The sequence below is a fragment of the Corvus kubaryi genome, unplaced genomic scaffold (assembly GCF_017639235.1).
Source record: "Corvus kubaryi isolate FWS band 111438036 unplaced genomic scaffold, C.kubaryi_AGA036_p1.0 37398, whole genome shotgun sequence".
Lineage (NCBI taxonomy): Eukaryota > Metazoa > Chordata > Aves > Passeriformes > Corvidae > Corvus > Corvus kubaryi.
The window spans coordinates 19,503,998-19,518,468 of NW_024581137.1; the positions used below are offsets into that span (position 1 = coordinate 19,503,998).

Here is a 14,471-nt window from a genome sequence, read left to right on the forward strand (position 1 = left end):
ATACTTGTAGGCAGTAAGACTTTTGAGTTTTATGGATAATTTTAATTTGTTAAATGATGAGCCATTGCCTGGAAAGGTTTCTGTGTTCCCTTGCTAAGGCAGTAATGTTTGTTTAGAGGAATACCCTATATTTAATTTCTTTGTAATAAGAAACTCCTAGGAAGCTGTTCTTAATATGATTTAGTAGATTCTGATTTGATGAGAAGCTGAACAAAACCATCTGCAGAGGTATTTGACGTATGAACTTTAGACTGTGTCGCACAATTTGCCCCCTGCATCATCTTAATCCCCTAGCACCTTGCCTTCTTCCTGACTGCCCCATGGCCTGGGCCACCCTCGCCCCCTCCAAAATAAAGCCTCATTTGGAAGTATTGTCATCCTGTCTCATAATTCTTTTTTTCTTTTTTTTTTTTTTTCTTTCCTAAAAAGAGATGCTTTAAGCTTGTTAAATGGTGTCCTTTCAGCTGCATGAAGAAGGGTGGCAGTGGACTGGGTTGGTTTTTTGGGGCTGCAATGTTAAAAAAGTCATACAATCATAGACTAATTTGAGTTGGAAGGGACACATAGAGATCATCAACTCCAACTCCCTGATCTAATTTGCTCATGCAAGGAAGGGTTGATTCTGGACTATGGATGTAACTCTTAACACCCCACCTCCCTACCCCCAAACCAGGATTTTAAAGTATCAATAGAAACCTCATACTAGATGTATGAGTTTACAGGGCTGCATGTGTGGGTATGTCAGTATGGTCTCTGCAAGCAAACAAGCACTCAGTTTCCCTGTGCTCATATCTGGCTCTGTCTGATAGCAGCTGGGCTGGAGCTCGTGTGGTAAATCCTGCTGAGAGCTCAGTCCTGCTTACTGCAGCTACTTTAAATGTCCTGCCATTTCGGAATGGCAGATTAAGCACAGCTCTGCCTGCCAGACACTCTGCAGACCCTGCAGTAAGGCAGTTCACTGCCACTTCATGATGGGTTGGGATCAGAATTGCACATCACTTGGGAAAAGATGAAAAGTTTTTCAAAGGCATAAGAGCTCAGATGAAATTTTTTTTTTTGCCTGGATAAGAGGTACACCCTCTTTTGGACCCATCTTTCAAAAATATGCTGTTATAGACTGAGATAAGGTTAAATAAGTAGAACTTGAAGGGGTATAAAAGTGAAAATAAAGGAAAGATTGCAGGGAAAAGTGTATGTTTCATGATAGGTTCTTATGTTTCTTTTATTTACAAAAAAAAGCTCTCATACACTTAATAGAGATTTTTTTGCAGTATTAGACATATGGTTAAAATATTGCTCCAGCACAAATAGTTCTGCTCAGAGTTCTCAGTGTTGTCACTGAACATGTTCAAGGATGTGATAATTTTGAATGTATTTGCCTACAGTTTGTTTTAGAATACTTCTGTAGTTAAACATGTTGAGACAGTTGCAGTTTGAAGTTGCTGTGCTGTTCTCCATTTGATGGGAAGCTTTTTCCTGGTATTTACTCTAAGGGAAGAACAGACGTTTATCCACGAAGTGTTTTGGTATGGAACTTAAAAGACAAAAACTTCCATGTGCTTGGAAAAAATGTGCTTGTATTGCTTCTGAGTGGTTTTTTTGTTTGTTTTGTTCCAAGACTGAGTGACTGTTAACAAGGAGTTGGTTGACTACAGACTATAAAGAAATTGCAATAAGCTGCTTCAGAGAGGTGGGTTTTTTTTTCTTTAAGTATTCAAACCAAGCATGCATTTTTTTCCCAAACTTATAAAAATTTAAGAAAAAAAATAAATAAAAAAAAAATAAAAAAATCAAATGTGTGATTCCCACCCCTCTTATTCTATCCCTAAGGAATAGACAGTCTCTTTTCCCTGAACACACCCACTCCCAACCTAAACAAACATCATTTTTACTTGTAGCAATTGAAATACTTCTAGTGTGGATTTATGCCAAGTAACAGTTCACTGAAGTATGGGAGAGACATCAGGACACAGTTCAGCATAGCTGTTTCAGTATTCATCTGAGCAGCTGAAGAAGAACTACATGAATTTGTGCTCTGCGTTAGAGAAAGAATAGGTGTGATTGAGGATGCACGGTTGAGAAGAGATCACTAAGTGTTAGGGTATCTGATATTTTTGTTAAACTTTGTGCTTGCTATATGAATCATTTAGTTTATAGCCATTTATGTATGGTAGCAGAGAGGCCTTCAATAGCTTGGAAGTGAAAAGATGCATACGTGTGTTAGAGTGAACTTCTATTTACAGAGTGGAAACAAACTACTTTTAAACTCTCTTGTCAGCACTATCTGAGAATACTTTTTTTAGCCTATGGTTAGAGAATTTTCTGGACTGAGGCAATGAGAGGAACTGAATGTGGCCTTCTGATTTCTCTACAGCTAGGTGATAAATACCATCTTCACAGTTGCACAATGTATTTACACCAAGTTCGTGGACAATATGTTACTTGTTTTATTTTGGCCAAGTTGTTGGTTGAGGTGGCACCACTCCAGCTTCATTGGTAGAATTCTCATCAAACAAGACATAGGAATAGAAGAATAAAGACCAAGGAAGGCAGTGGCATGTCTTGAAGGTTAAGTTATAGATAACTCCTCAAAGAGCCAGTTTTCCCATGCATTACATGATGGGACAAGGAGATTAGGGTGTGTCAGTGAAGAGGAGGGAAAGAGCAAAATGAAGCTCTGAATTTGATCTGCTGGAGCAGAAGTTGCATTTTTAAGGTTGGCTTAAGGAAGGAAAAAGTACAGCTACTCATGTAATGCCTGAAACAGACGTCTTACTCTGGGAGGACACATGAAATTAATTGCAGCTAACATCAGTGCTTTTTTACTTTTTCAACAGGAGCGGGAAAAAAAAGGATTTTTCTTTTTAGGAAACCTTGGTTTATTTTTTTGAACAAGAATATATAGCTTATGTAAAAATAAAAAAAACAAAACAACAAACCACCTGCTTTAGAATGAGTACTCAGTGAAAGGTTGATAGTACAGCTATAAACAAACTTAGCAGATGTTTGGCTTCTGGGTTGTTCTGTTCTGGGACCCGAGGTACAAATGCGTTTTCATTTTGTAGTGCTAATGAAGTCTTGGATCAGAGCAAAAATATTACCTTGGAGCTGTTCTTAGCATTTGTTGATGCAGAAAATTTTACGTCTGGAACTCAGTTTCAGTTCCTTTTTTGGTATTCCCTGAGCTGGAATTGAAGGCATGCCGTCTTGCCCATTCTGCTGCTGTGCGACCCTGGGGTAGCTGTAATCAGTGGCCTGGGAGATGAGCGACTGGAGCAGGAGCGATTGGCTGGGGAGCAATTTCCCGGAGTACATCTGTGTCAGGCACAGCGAGCTAAAGCAGTCATGTATGCGCAGGCTCTGATCTCTTGGGAGGTTCATTACAGGGTCTCGTACAAGGGCATTCTCTGCTTTGCACATCAGCATGGAAGAAGCTCATCGAGGGAAGAAAATGCAACCTGTATGTAAATAGCAGCTGTGTAACGTAATAATGGCTCAAATGTGATTTGATGCAAGTGGTATTTAGCAGCTGTGGCTCAGAATTATGTGCTACCTTCGACTCACTAGTTGTGGAAGAAATTTTTGAAAGATCTGGTGATAGAAGTAATAGTTTGAGTAGAGACTTCTGTATTAGGGAAGGTATTTGCTGTGTTGTTACAATTGCTTAATCATAGTAACCAGCTTAATTCAGAAAGAAAATGTGCTTTTACAGTTGTGGCAGTATACTACCAGACTTTGAGAGTGGTTGAGTGGGTTTTTTTTGGGTTATTTTTTCTTTTTTCTTTTGCATTATTTTGAGTCAGCCTGTCTTAATTTGAAGGTTATCTGCTGTGGCTTTGCCTGATTCTGGTAGATGTTTCTGGTATAGCAGAGATCTTTCTGGTAGAGAATCTTGAAATAGCCAGTTAATTGTTCTTTTTTGGCAAAAAAATGAAAGTGAACTTAATGACCTGTGTAACTGAGGTAAAATGTTTATGGAAATAACATTTTCTTCAAACCTCAGTGGCACAGATACAAAACTCCATTTGTGGGGATTTGTACAGTGAAGTAGTGAATTCTAGTATTAGTGTTACAAGCTATTGCTTAGCAGTTGTATGGTTGTCATTACCTCTGCCATGTAACTGCAATGCAGCGTGTAACAGGGATTACTACTTTAAGAGTTTCCTGGAAACTAAAATCTATGGGATGGTGTTTTCCTAAGGTGTCAAACTCTAAAAATCCCTGAATTATTTTATATACGACAGCTAAATTTTCTATTCCGTTGTGTGAGCATAAGAAGTAAGAGTTTGATTTAGATGTGTTAAAGTGCATTAGATTGCAGTGGCCTTCTGTTTGTCAAGGTCTCTGTAGTACAGTGCTCAATTTTTGGTTACCACCTTTCAGCTTTGGGCACAGAACTCTATCAAGCATGTATATGCCTAGAAAACTAGGCAAAGATACGAGGTGACTAGTTGTAAACATAGTACTTCTGCTTTTTTTACCTGTAATCTACATTTAAGTGAATGGAGATAGGGATTTTTTTGAATGAAATCTAGTACTGTGAGGCAGTGATAAAATGCAACTTTGTAAAATAGCTGGTATAATATTAGATACGCAATTTGATATCTTGTGTTGGATTGGTGACAGTATTTGCTAAGTTTATGCATGGTGGTAGATTTTCTGGCTTGCAGAACACTCAGGCTGAAGTCAAATGGGCTTCTAATTTTAATCAAATATTCACCTGCACCTTATTAGTCATACTTAGCTAGGAATCAAGCCATCCCTTTTTCTTGTGCTCATTCCAGCTCAGTTTTTTTTTTTATGAATTGCTATGGTGGGCCATAGTTGATAGCCATTCACAATTGTAACCAGTCTCTTGTTGGTATTATGTTTCCTTTTCTTTCTGACTTTTTCTCCCAATTTAATTTTCTCTTCTGATTAACACAAACACTTGGTTTACTGTCCAAAGACATGTTTAATTTTTCTGGGATGGGATGTAGCTTCTCTTGCAGGTTGTGGTGCTCAGTGTGACCCTGACTGGAGGAAGGCCTGCTAGAACTGAGATAAAACGACTTACAAACATTAGATTTCAATGGTGTAAGAAGCAAAACATTAGTATGTTTGGAACTGCTTTTTTCCTGAGAGGATTTGGGTTTTCTGGTGTTTAAGTAGCACACATACACATCTTTAGTGCCCTCCACATACAGTTTTGGAAAATAAAAATTACAGTGCAACTTCTGGAGAGTCTGACTGAATTGATGTCTTTTGGACATACTTGTCCAAACAAGGTTTGTAGAGCTGCTGTGTTTTTTGTAAGTCTTCTAGAAGGAGATCGGTCAGATGTATTTAGTAAGGTAAGCTGAGCAGTTAATTAGAGGATTAGTGGGCTAAAAAAAGTCTAAGTATCCCTGACCTCTTTTGTTACAGTTATGGTCTTATTGAAATAAATCTAAGTGTCACACCTTCCTTTGAGAGTCTGAGGGTAGCTTTGATTAGGAGGGGCTGTCATTTACCTGTGAGGATTGTTGTGTAAAATAAGAATTGTATAAGCACAGATAAAATTCAAGGGGTGGTGTGTGTGGTGACACCAAAGCCATTGAGCTGTACTAGAGTCTTTCCCATACTGCTTGAGTAATACCCTCTGCTAATGCAGTAGGGGAAAAAAAAACTCTGGAAAGCAGCTCTTTTGCTCCTGTGCAAAAGAGACCGTAGAAAATACAACTAAGGGGGAACCCATCAACAGTATGCTTCCTATTTTAAACCTGGCAAGTGTTCTGTTTGTGAATTATTATTAATTGTGCTCTCATCTGTATATATTTAGAGTGGAAGGCCAGCTAAAAATTGTACGATGACAAAATGAGACAGGGCTCATTTATATTTGGTGCATTTTTCCTTGGCTGTTAGGTTGATGTGCTTGATTTAGAACTTGTAGTGTTTCATCACTCTGGCAACTTCTGAAGATACAGTATTGTTGTGTAGAGACTGTGCCCAAAGAACTTACTTCAAATGCATCTATAGGACCACTTGTGCAGTTCAACTAAAGTTGAGCAGTTTGATAGACTGCCTAATACCTTCACTTACTGTTACTTAGAAAGAACTTCGATTTTTTTGTATCCTGGCTGTCCTTCAAGAAGGCAGCAACCAGAGATCCCTGCCCTCCTGCCCACTGTGAGCTCATCTTACCACTGGTTAAAAGCAGAATTAGTCTGAAAGAGAAGTAAAACAATATATTTAGAACTTAACAAGTGCTGCTGTTGTTCTGCAGGTAAACCACACCAACAAGCCCTTCCTTTTAACTCACTTTTAACTAAACCTGCCTGGTGCTGTGTATGGGTAGCAGTGGGAGAGCTGTGGGATAGACCTGATGATTGCCTGAGGTAGAGTGATTGTCATTCAACTCTGCATACAGTATACAGAGATGGCCTTAACAAATACACTGCTTTTCTGGTTTCTTTTCTTATCACTTCCAGAGTTGCTGTCTCTGGTAGACTTAATCTCCTTATTTTGTGGGTCTACAACACTGGTCTTTTCTGTTTTTTACTCCCTGAAGTATTAGTTCTTATTAACTTGCAGCTCCGGGAGGTTGAATGGATAGATAGGGGGTTGTACGTGCATTTTGTAAATGGGAGATGTATTTTATTTCCTGACTACATGGAGTATTATGTGTGCCTAGAACAGAAGTGCAGGCTTCTGAAACAGACCACTTGGGAAATGTGGCTGTGAAAATGTATCATGAATTACCGTGCTGGTTCTAAATTATCCTGAACAATATATTTTAATACCTATGTAATAAAACAAGTGAGTTTGTTTATCTATTTTTGAAAAAGGTCAGTTTTAAAATACTTTGTAGATATACACACACATACATGGATACATTTGCAAAGTGAGGTTCTGTAGTTCCTCTTTGGTTACCTTTGAGATATATGGCCAAATGAAGGTTTTAATTCCTTTTTCTAGCCAAACCTTAGTTTTTGAAGCAGAGCAATATTGACAATCATTAATTTTTTGGTTTGTTTTTGTCACTGGAGCCTTTCTTGATGGCTGTCATATCTGTCTTCTGAATGCAGATCCAACAAAAGAGGGCTGATAATAAAACAAGACCTGCTTTGGCTATGCTTCCTAAGGTCAGGCCACTGTTGACACTGATTCAGTTTGCACTGTTGCTGCAGGCCCCTCCTGTTGTGTCCTCTTGCAGACAGCACGTTGATGGATGGTTTGATCCAGCTGAACTGCTCGTGGTGAAAGAAGGAAGAAGAGAGTGTGAAAGGCAAAATGCACTGTGCACAAGTTCCCACGTGCTGTTGATCTTAGTTGGTAAATCTATGGTAGCATACTACAAAGGTTTGTCAGTTGGGTCTGTAAGCAGGGTGTGCTCCTGTTTTGAGAGGAATGGTTTGTTGGTCCAGCCTAAGAGCTAAATCCTGTCTGCCAGGTCTCTTGTGCCTGCAAAAGTAGAGATGTATCTGACTTCTTGTGGGAAGGAGAGGAGAACTGTTAGCTTTCTCTTCAAGCCAGAGAGGTTGTGATACAGTTACAGTCACAAAGCGGTATGTAGGATCACTGGGATGGTGTAGGCAGTTGTATTAGATGTATTAGAATATTATGTAAAAAAGAAGTGTTAAACTGTTGGCCAGATACAGATGTATAAAGGAATAAAGTTGATATGCATACACTCCTCCCTCCCCCTCCTGAATTGGGGTTAGTTTTGTTGGTTGGTTTTTGTCCTTTATTTGCACCTACTTCAATAAATGCTGCAGTGAAGCTTCTTTGTAGCATGAAAGTCATAATGTAATTTTTTTGGGGGGGGGGGGGGTTTGGAAGGGTGATGGTGTTTGTAGAGGTTTTTTTGTTTGTTTGTGCTCTTTCTTAAGCCCTACTTACTTATTTCCATGAGCACTAATACAGTTTCTTTTGGTGCTGCAAGTCACTCCCTAGTTCTGCTGGGGAAGAACTTTGGTCTGAGGAAATGTAAATGGAGCACATAAACATTGACTTAGCTAAGTAGTGGTCTTAAACGTTGAGCTCAAATTATTCTTGACATGCTTACTGTAGATTTCAAAGGTTTACAGTTAGCTGTATCAGCCATTTATGACCACTGTGTATCACCAGAATGATTTGATTGAACTGTATTTCAAGTACCTTAAAAGTGTGCTTCTAGCAAGTTGTCTGTCTTGGAAGTGGTTATTCAGTAATGCACTTTGGCAGCGTGCCCATCTGAAATCTGTCGTGTGTGTGACTGCACAAGGTTAAGTGAGTTGCATGGTGAGAAATGCTTGCAGAGATGACAGTGGAAACTTGCCTTTGGATTTAATGCTCCATGCGTCATATTTGTGCTAATCCTCTACACTGCAGGTACCACAGACCACTGGAGGTTGTCAGTTCTTCCAAACTCAGTGCTTTCCTTGAAAATTCACACAATTTAGGATTGACTCTTTTTTTCAATACTACTTTTAAAAAACATGTAGCATTAATATGGTAGATATAAAAAGTGTACTGTACTAAATGATGACAAATGTTTGAGAAGGTAAATAAGTAATGTTAACAATTTCTGGTGCTTGATTTTCTGCAAAGGGAAATTACCCTTTTCTCATGGACTCAGGAAACACAATTGAAAACCAGAGGTGGCAAGAGGAATCCTACTGGGAGTCCACTGGAGCACTGAGTATTTGAAAGTATTGTCTGATCTATAGCAGTAGAAAAGGGATTTCATTTTCATGCTGAGGAGAGTTAGAAGGCTGATAAGACAGGTTCTGGTGTATGCAGGCACCTCTGGCTGAATATGAAGTTTTTCCTGGAGGATTGTTTCTGCAGTATGTTTGTGAGTACCCAGAAATCTGGTGTTAGGAAAAAGTATACTTAGTGTATCATGATACAATGTAGTACATCTTAATGCAATGTGCTAGGCTTTTTATTTTTCTTTTTTTTTTTTCCTTTGAAGTACTCTGGATTTGTTCTGTTTTTATAAATTACCATCTCCTTGTTTAAAAAAAGCAAAGCAAAGGTGAAAGCTTAATCTCTCCCTAGGGCACCTTTGTTGCCGCTTATGTTGGGTTTTTTTTTTCCCTTCTCAATTGTCCTGTCTTTTGACTGAAAATGAAAGTTACATGCATTTTAAGTTAGTCTTGGATTTTACTTTGGCTCGTCTACATCAGCTGTATTTGGGCATCTGTGGGAGTATTGCATGCAAAGTTTCACATGCAGTGAATGGTAAACTGCAAAGGAATACTTGCTTTAAGCTCCAGTCATTCTCTGCCTAAAAAAGGGAAGTGGACAAGTTCTCCACAATCCCACTGTTCTTTGTTTATGTAAAAAGTTCAGAAAGTAGACGAGAGAACTAAAATGGCAACTGTAAAAGATTTCCCTCCCTTCAGTGCCTTCAACTGACATGATAGATCATCTATAGTTACTGGAAATCTATGCCCTACAGACTTTATTTTTAACCAGGAAAAGGTTGCAGTTTGGAATTACTTTATAATGTATTTGAATATTTTTGATTTCTTTACCTGACCTAAGGCGAAAGTGTCTCATACTGGGATTTGCTCTTGGCATCACAAAACAGGTATGTTAAATTGATGCTTTGTCTTTTTCTGAACAAAGGCTGTAAATGATATGCTTCCTTCATGTATGATGTTTGCGGTTTTTAATGGTTTATTCTTGGAAGAGTCTTTGCATATGTGGAGTACTTTGAGATAGTGATAGAACGGTTTGCAATGGCATGCATGCCTTCCTGTAATCTAATCTTAAAAGACATGCTACTTTCACATGACTTGGTTTTTGAAGGTTGGTTCTATATGTATGAGTTTGGCAGAGAATCTCTTTTACTAAAGCAAAGGGTGATAAAAATTAATAATGTGACATAGGGCACACAGCAAATCCAGTTTCAAAATGTTATTGGGAGATAAAAATCTTTCCTTGTGAGTCTATTTTTCACAATGTGGATGTAGTTTTCTACTGGTATGCAGTTGTTTGTATAATCTGGAGAAAAACTTTGTCTTCCCTTTGTTGCTCAAAAACTGTGTGTTTGGCAAGATTCCAAGTGTCCTAAAAGGATTACTGGGGATGGGTGTGTTTAGGTACAGGATTTTTCAGCAGTCTGTGGCTGTAACCATGAAACTAATTGTGGAATAGGTTTTGATAGCAGTTTTCCTATTACTAGGGGTTTTTTTTCCACTCACATATAAAAAAACCATGTAAGGTATTTTAGAGGATTTGTAATTCTTCCATCTCTTTCCATCTCTACTTGGAGTATTATGGTAACCTGCAGCGTAACTGTGTATGTCTGTTTCTGTGAACTGGACTGTACTACAGTATGCTCGATTTTGGTGTGTAGGAGACAGGAATATTCTATTTCTCCCCATACTCCCCTCCCATCTTATTGTCATGACACTTAAAAGATTTCTGCCACTATTTTATTAGTAAGTACAGTATTTTGATTTTTCTAACCTGCATGCAAAACTCTACTGTCACTACAATGCAGCAGCAGTGACAGAGTTAGGTTAGGGTGTAATGCCTTTCTTGAAAACCCTGTTTTCAGGGACACAGCTCAGAATCTACTTTTATTCAGTTTTCAGAGGTTTATTCTGCCATGTGCTACTTTTTCTCTTGTATTTTTACTTATTTACACAGTGCTTGCTGCTTTTGTTTTTTTATGTGATTTAGCTGCATCTAACCTTTTTTTTAAACCTCATTAGAATTTTTCTCCCAGCATGAGGTATTTGTCATCTTCGTATTCTTTAGTTAATAGTTAAATATTTAGATCTTTTATGTGTATGCTACACAATACACTATAACAGACATTTTTTGTTAAGATCAAGGAGTCCCGTGTTCAAAAAAATTTTTTTGAGGGTGGGAGTTGATACAGTATGTTTTAGCTTGTAACTGTTACACACAGGTATGTTGTTTTTCATCCTTGCCACTTTCCTGTGAGGTGACAAACTTGTTCTATATATAAAGAAATTGCATAATTCTAAGACCAAAGTTTAGGTGAATGTCAACGCTGTTAGGGTTCCCAGTTCCTGTAAGACTCCTAATTTAGGCTTCTGTTTTTCCCTCATGAAACCATTATCACAGATCTTCTGTGGATTGATGTAAATGCATTAGATTGATGTAAATGCTGCTAGAAGCAGTGACCAAACAGATAAACTTGTGGTGGATCTAGCTGTCATATGGCCACAAGAGAGGTCGCTTCGGTGAGCTGATCCAATGGAAAACTAATCAAGTTTTTACCAAAAAAAAAAAAAAAATCTAAAAAATTTGTTGTTTAAGCGTTTTTTATCTGACTTCATGATGGTTAGGTCTGACTTAAAGAAAAAACTGTGTGCCCAAGGGAGCAGAAAGAGGAGGGACAGTAATCTTTAGCACTTAGCCTTGCCCTTATACTTGGATATAAAACATTACCTTTAGGCAGTCATTCTTTTGGAGAACCAACTCTGTCAGGAGGCTGTAATTTGTGAGTTGTGAAAAGTGGACTTTATTCTAAGGAATGCAAACACATGGAGAAAGACAACTTTAATGTTGTTTTGATGTCAAGTCTGAGATGGGCTTGAGATTTCTACTACTCAATTACTTCATTTTTGTCAAGACTGAGCAAAAGGCGATTTTAAGGTCTGCTTTAGTGATGTGCTAAATATGATTAGAGGACATGTTCAGAGATAAGGCTATATCTATTTCAAATACTGTGGTGTGGTTTCAGTAGTAATGGAAGCAGAATAGGTCTGCTTGAAACTGCTGCTTTTTAACTCTGTGGGTAAAAAAAAAAGTGAATTAGGTTAATAAGCTGGCTGTTGAAACCTGAATGAAGCAGTTATTTTGATATTTCCAGAGTTGTTGATCTAGGAAAGACCTTGGGTGGGTAACATAACCTTTTTGCTACCCCTTTGTTCCAAAAAGCTTCTTATTTGTGCTGGAAAATCTCACACAGGAATTGTCCCCTAAAGAGAAGAGCTTGAGATCTCTCAATATTAACTTCTGTATCTTTTTATAAATTTACCAGTTATTTTATTGAAGTAGATTGATTGCTGTTGAATAAAAAACTAAAAGAATACTGCACTTTTGAAATGTGTGTCCTGATGGTTGATACAATGAAATCAAGAGCATTGCAGAAGGAAATGTTATGGTATTTAGTCTATCTGTTGATTTATTCTCTTTTTCTTTCAATACAGGGTAATGAAAGATTGGATGGGTAGGTTTTCAGTGCCGACATACTGTTTCAGAACATACTTAGGAATTTGGGAAAAAAATAGTTCTATTTAGTTTTAACTTAACTTTGTGTCTTGTTTCTTCAGGGTCATGATGAAGAAGCTGTTGTGGATATGGGCAAAATCAGCTCTACTATCAACACAAATTTTGAGAAAGAAGAACTAGAGAGTAAGTTTGTGGTCGTTTTCTGTTTGCTTAACATGCATTTTTTGACTAGGGATAAAAGGTGAATTTTCCTTGCTAAAAGGAATCAAAATTTTATGGCTACCATGAAATTCTGGGAGTAAAACTAGCGCAAAGGCAGAGGTGACCTGCCCTGTTTTTTTGTCTCTGTGCATGCTGGTAAATATCCACTGTTCTAATCTGTTACCAAAAGAAAAAAAAAAAAAAATTATTGAAACTTTCCAAGGAAAGTTTGCTTCTTAGACTTAGGTTTGAAAAAATTATTGCTGTTGGTAAGTAATTTTCCAGTATGAATGATGTCAAGTTCTGCAGAATTAAAAGTCAGGAAACAGGGGTCATGAGGGAGATGTTTGTTTTCTTTTCTGAAAGTTAAGTATCCTTGTGATTGTGGTCATGCACTTCAAATACTGAAAGTCTGAACAGACATATAACTGTCCTTCTGGTTCCATAGTAAACTGTACATTCCACAATCTGCTGTCAGTAAAGCATTATGGTAGTCTTCATTATTTGACTCGGGATCCCACATTTAGCAAAAAAAATAGCAGTTTAGTTTCATATAGCAGAATGTAAAATCAGATATTTCATCTAAGACATGACTTCTTTTCTTACTTGAAAACAAATTAGTTTGGCGTGAGGATTCATGAATGCTATTTAATGAATGAGGAAAAGACTAGGGAGATCCAGTGTTAAAATCTTCATTATTTGCCTTTCACATGGAATGCTCTGAAACTTAATTAACGTTTGCAGAATGCTAGAAGGCAGTAGATTCACTGAGTTGTACTGTAACTGCTTCAGCACACTGAAGAACCATAATGACAGCAGTTTCTGGCTAAGAAAAGTTGTTTTAGGTTGCTGTCACATTTTTCTCATACTGTGGTGTAACGGGAGACAGTTTAAAGTGATTGAAGTTGTTTGCTGCTGTTGCACTCTTGCTCTGTTCCTGCTCATTCTGTTACTGTTTTCTGTCTTGTGCTAACACTTCTGTTGGCCTGACCAAACCAGAAGCCTGGCTACATGTGTTAAGTCATCAGAAAATGTAACAGTCTGACAAAGGAAGATGGTCAAGATCTCAGCCAAAATGCAACACAGATGGATGTGTGCCAGAGCTGAGCAGAGGAAGGAAGTGTGGATGTGAGGCTAAGAGATGCAGCAGTGGAGGCTGTGACAATGCCAGTTTAGATGGGGTTCTGCTGTAGGGAAACCACTGCACTGGCTGTTTCTGCAGTTAAATCTTCAGTGCAGATTTAAGCTGTCTCCTGCTTAATTTCCTTGTCTTACTTTTCTCAGGGGATGACCCAGAAAAAGCACGTGTATGTTTTGCAGGGAGGCAGGGGTTAAGGGGAAGCAGGCATCCAGCTGGAGTAGTGTTCAAGGCAGCAGCATTAGCAGCTGTAATACCTCGACCACAAAGAATGACGTGGGAATGTGCAGCCAGATCACTTCCCCAGTCTCTTTTGGAGCACATTCTTGTAGGAGTGCTTCAGCTCCTATGACACTGTAGTTAAACAAGATACTTGGTGGGAAGGCAGCGGGGTTCAGGCTGCTTGAGGCAATTTAAGCACTTGGCTGACTGCTATGGAAAATACCCGTCTTACCCATAGTGAAAGAGTAAATGAAGGTGAAATGTAGACTGCTGTCCAATGAGCAATTGAGTCAACATAAGTGCTTTTGAAAGGAGGAGTTGAGATCTCACTTATCCTCACCTTGCTCTTAGCCATGCAGCCTCATCTTTTATTTTGCTCCCTTACTCATTCTGGAGTGGCCCAGTGTTTGTGTCTCAATGCAAGAGGGGGCTGGCTATACAGATGTTCAGCAAATAACTAATAAGAAATACCTGACAAGAAAAATGTTTTCCAGTAGGATTATCACAGACCTGAAGTTGCATATGAGCGCATATTTTCACACATAAGTAGGAATTATTCTTGGTGTTCACATATATTTTTAGTATCTTGTATATTTGTAAGAATTTAATTTTTTATTGGTAGAATGGGACAAGGGAGGTGCAGCATATCGTTTGACTTTTATCAAAGTGAAAACTATTCCAAAGTAAGAACAAAAAGTTCTTCCTTTATGAAAGAGAAAAAGGTACGTAAGTGTGATTGTTCAACTCA

At 38.2% G+C, this 14,471-nt stretch overlaps 1 protein-coding gene across 9 annotated transcripts in view; it reads left to right on the top strand.

Annotated features, from left to right (window-relative positions):
- SLC4A7 (solute carrier family 4 member 7) overlaps positions 1-14,471 on the top strand; it is a 93,815-nt gene that overhangs the window by 23,476 nt on the left and 55,868 nt on the right. For 7 of the 9 annotated variants that reach the window (XR_006018754.1, XM_042044493.1, XM_042044496.1 and 4 more), the window contains exon 2: positions 12,264-12,345. Coding sequence is in view for 8 of the 9 variants with exons in the window: in XM_042044493.1 (XP_041900427.1) it covers positions 12,264-12,345 (82 nt within the window). In the remaining variant the exon portion in view is untranslated. Of the gene's footprint in view, positions 1-3,336; positions 3,461-12,263; positions 12,346-14,471 lie in introns of those variants that run through there. The other 2 variants (XM_042044495.1, XM_042044497.1) reach the window with 2 other exon arrangements.